Source organism: Mus caroli, chromosome 19 (assembly GCF_900094665.2).
Source record: "Mus caroli chromosome 19, CAROLI_EIJ_v1.1, whole genome shotgun sequence".
In the NCBI taxonomy this organism is placed as follows: Eukaryota; Metazoa; Chordata; class Mammalia; order Rodentia; family Muridae; genus Mus; species Mus caroli.
This window is the reverse complement of record NC_034588.1, coordinates 9774021-9777666: the sequence shown is the minus strand read 5'-3', so window position 1 is coordinate 9777666 and position 3646 is coordinate 9774021. Positions and strand designations below refer to the sequence as shown.

General features: G+C 35.1%; 1 protein-coding gene across 1 annotated transcript; it reads left to right on the top strand.

Annotated features, from left to right (window-relative positions):
* The first annotated feature begins 672 nt into the window (after positions 1-672).
* Positions 673-1611, top strand: LOC110285891 (olfactory receptor 5AN1-like). Its single transcript, XM_021152356.1, has one exon. The coding sequence runs from the start codon at positions 673-675 to the stop codon at positions 1609-1611; it is 939 nt and encodes a 312-aa protein (XP_021008015.1).
* Positions 1612-3646: the final 2035 nt, after the last annotated feature.

The following is a 3646-nucleotide window of genomic DNA, read 5'->3' as shown; positions in this document are numbered from 1 at the left end:
TCCTTCCTGAAAGTCAAGAATAGACTACCCACTTCCAGATTGGGTGTTTCATAGAAAGAGTTCCCAAGATTTAGTCCATGATTTTATTGTGTACACATGAATAATTTTATCACAATTATAAGTTATATAATATTCCACGCTACTTTCTAAATGTAGCTTAAATATATTATCAAAGCATTTGACAAATTCTTATAAATAGAGGAACTTTCCCTAAATGAAAAAGATAATAAAAATTACTAAAAAAATATTCTAAGATATAAAATGATTTCATATTTATTTTGAATGAACAACACCTACACTGTCATAAGACTGAAGCAGCAATTATACTCAGAAGTGGCAATAAAACACAAAAGACACTTATTTCAATCAGTCACATAGGCCATCTATTTCATAAGCTCGGCAATTTCATGGGTGCATTAATAAATGCTTCCAGTCAATCTTTAATTATCTTCTTAAATCCTCATGACAGTATATGAATCAGGTAAGATCTAAAGAATGAGCAGGTTTTCATTGACAGCTGGAAAGGAAGCACTGGGTTCCTCCTATGGAAAGGTAATGTACTGTTACTCTCAATCCAGACTCAGAGAAAGAGATAGAAAATGTTATTATTCCCCTTGAGCCAATGATGTTTTCTTTTTCTCCTCCCCAATACTAACCAGGATTACCAAGGCAATGATTAAGGGAAGAAACATTACTGAGATCACTGAATTCATCCTCCTAGGATTCTCTGATTTTCCCCAAATCACAGCACTGCTTTTTGTTATGTTCCTTACACTGTATATTACAGCACTGACTTGGAACCTGTCCCTTGTTGTTTTAATAAGGATGGACTCCTACCTCCATACACCTATGTACTTCTTCCTCAGTAATCTTTCCTTTATAGACATCTGCTATATCTCTTCTACAGTCCCAAAGATGCTTTCCAACTTCTTCCAAAAAAGGCAAACTATCAGCTTTGTGGGCTGCATAGTTCAATACTTTATGTTTTCCACCATGGGACTGAGTGAATCTTGCCTCATGACAGCCATGGCCTATGACAGGTATGCTGCCATTTGTAACCCTCTTCTGTACTCATCAGTCATGTCACCCACACTTTGTGCTCAGATGGTAATGGGAAGCTACACAGCAGGATTTCTAGGTTCTATATCTCAGGTGTTTGCCATGCTGCAGCTCCACTTCTGTGGATCTAATGTCATCAGACATTTTTTCTGTGACATTCCCCAGTTGTTAAATCTATCCTGCACTGACACTTTTTTTGCACACGTAGAGCTTCTCATATTAACAATGTTGTTTTGTATTTCAAATGCTTTAGTCATCATAATATCCTATGGCTATATTGTCTTGTCCATTCTGAAGATCACTTCAGCTAAGGGTAGGTCCAAGGCATTCAACACCTGTGCTTCTCACCTGACAGCTGTTTCCCTATTCTACACCTCCACTGCTTTTGTCTATTTTAGTTCCAGCTCTGGTGGCTCCTCCAGCTTTGATAGATTTGTGTCTGTATTCTACACTGTGCTGATTCCTATGTTGAACCCTTTGGTGTATAGTCTGAGGAACAAGGAAATCAAAGATGCTGGAAAGAGGTTACAGAAGAAGCTGGGATGCTGCTAATAAAAGAGTCTAAGATTTCTGGCAGGTTTTCCCTACAATCTACCTACTTATGTGATTAAAAAAAAACTTTCAAAGTTATAATATCCATGTGGACTGTGACTGACTCGATGCTAATGAAACATAATCCTTGTAAGTCCTATAGGTTTATCCTTTTCGTGTTACATTAGAAATAGCTTTATCTGTTATTATTTATCCACAGTATTTGTGAAACAACCAAATTTATAAGTTTTTGCTGCTGCGATAAAAGACTTTCAGCCCTGGGTCCTGTCCTTACAGAAGGCTGGAAGCATCCCTGGGTTTAGAACTCTTATCTCACAAATGGCTCAATACAGCAGAATAAAGACCTGGTGAAGACCAATGTTGTTCTTTGTTTCTGAGCAAGAAACCTCCTGTTAGAAGGAATAAAATTAGCATTGACTTGGCTGTGCCTCCTGGGAAAAACAACTACTTCTGACAGTTAAATTATTTCTAAGGCAAATTAATGCTAATCATCTATGAATTTTGATGTTTTATTCTTGTCTCCCCTAGTAACTGGGTGAATAAAAAAGATGTAGATGAAGACTACAGTAAAGATGCAGGAAATGGTTTGCTCATTTACTATGAGTATGATTATTTGATTCTTGAAATGAGTCCATATGAGATTTCAAATTTAAATTCTTAATGATCTGATACTGTGGTACTCTAACATCCTTTCTTAAATCACGGCAATTTACTCTTGGTTAACATGGACAATAAGATAATACTATGAAATTGCTTCTGATATTTCAAATATATATTCCATGTCTTATGAAAGTACCCTCATGAATTTACTGAGTACTCAGTCTCTAAAAATGAATAGAAAGTGTGTAAAATGTTACACATGTCTTTAAAATTAAAGAACAATATAGGTATAATCAAGAGCCTACTAAGTATCCCTCAAAGATTCTGAACAGCAGTGTCTGGAGGAGTTTGGATAGCCCGTTTTCTAGAGAGTCTGGATATATCTCTGTGTTTTGACAGGTGAATACAAGTTCAAGATTAGGACACAATGGCATCAGCTTGTTCCAGATTAACTTTCCTCTAGTTTCTTTGCCACTTGGGATTATACATGACAATGCTCAAAATCAATTTTAACTATAATGGGTTTTGCCTAATGAAAAAGAAGCAGAGGTGATGCAAAGATTTGTGGGAAGAAATCTTTAGAGATAGGTTATACTTTGCCTTTTGTGCATTCTCACTTTGCCACTGAGATATGCAATGTTGCTAACATTGCTCTATATGTAGAGATGTTTAAGATGGATTTAGTTGGCTGACCTTGGCTGACCTTGGATAAACAAAATAAAGCTTTGTAATTAAGCTCTTAGGTTTTTGGCTGTTTGTTTAGCAGAACAGCACCTCATGCTTTTAACATCTGATTTAGTATGATCACAAACTCCTGATACTCAACAACTCAAAAATTTTCAACTCTAGTCATTCACATTATTTCACCCTCTACAAATAATTTCTTTATCCTCTCAATTATTTTTTTATTATAAACCATGCTAAAGTTTACTTTGAGGACATATAGACAACTTGAATTTCATATATTCTCCAATTACTCCAAGCATGAATTTATCAAAGAATGAAAGATAACTATTTTGATAACTATTAAGATAACTTTCAAATTAAGGCAGCTGTATCTCTAATAACACTAATTATGTGGAATATAGTAATGATGTATGATGTATTCTCACTGGAAATCATTCAAATTCTTAAGTTCAAAAAGTATTTACTGATTAAATTTAATTGCAAAAATAGAATAGAAAAGCAGTATTTGACCAAAAATGTAATGATATAAATTTTCTTGCATCTGAAACTAAAGATAAAATATGTAACTTAAGATACAATGGTTATAAGCAATAGGTTTAGACATGCCAAGTTAGGCGTATCACAGACATTCTCTCTTCTTTCTATTCCCCTAGATCTAATCCCCCAATCTCATCCTCAGTGCTGCAACAGAATACCAAGTGTAGCCTTCCTTTCTGACTAATCACATTTCCTGTGGATCCCATAGTCC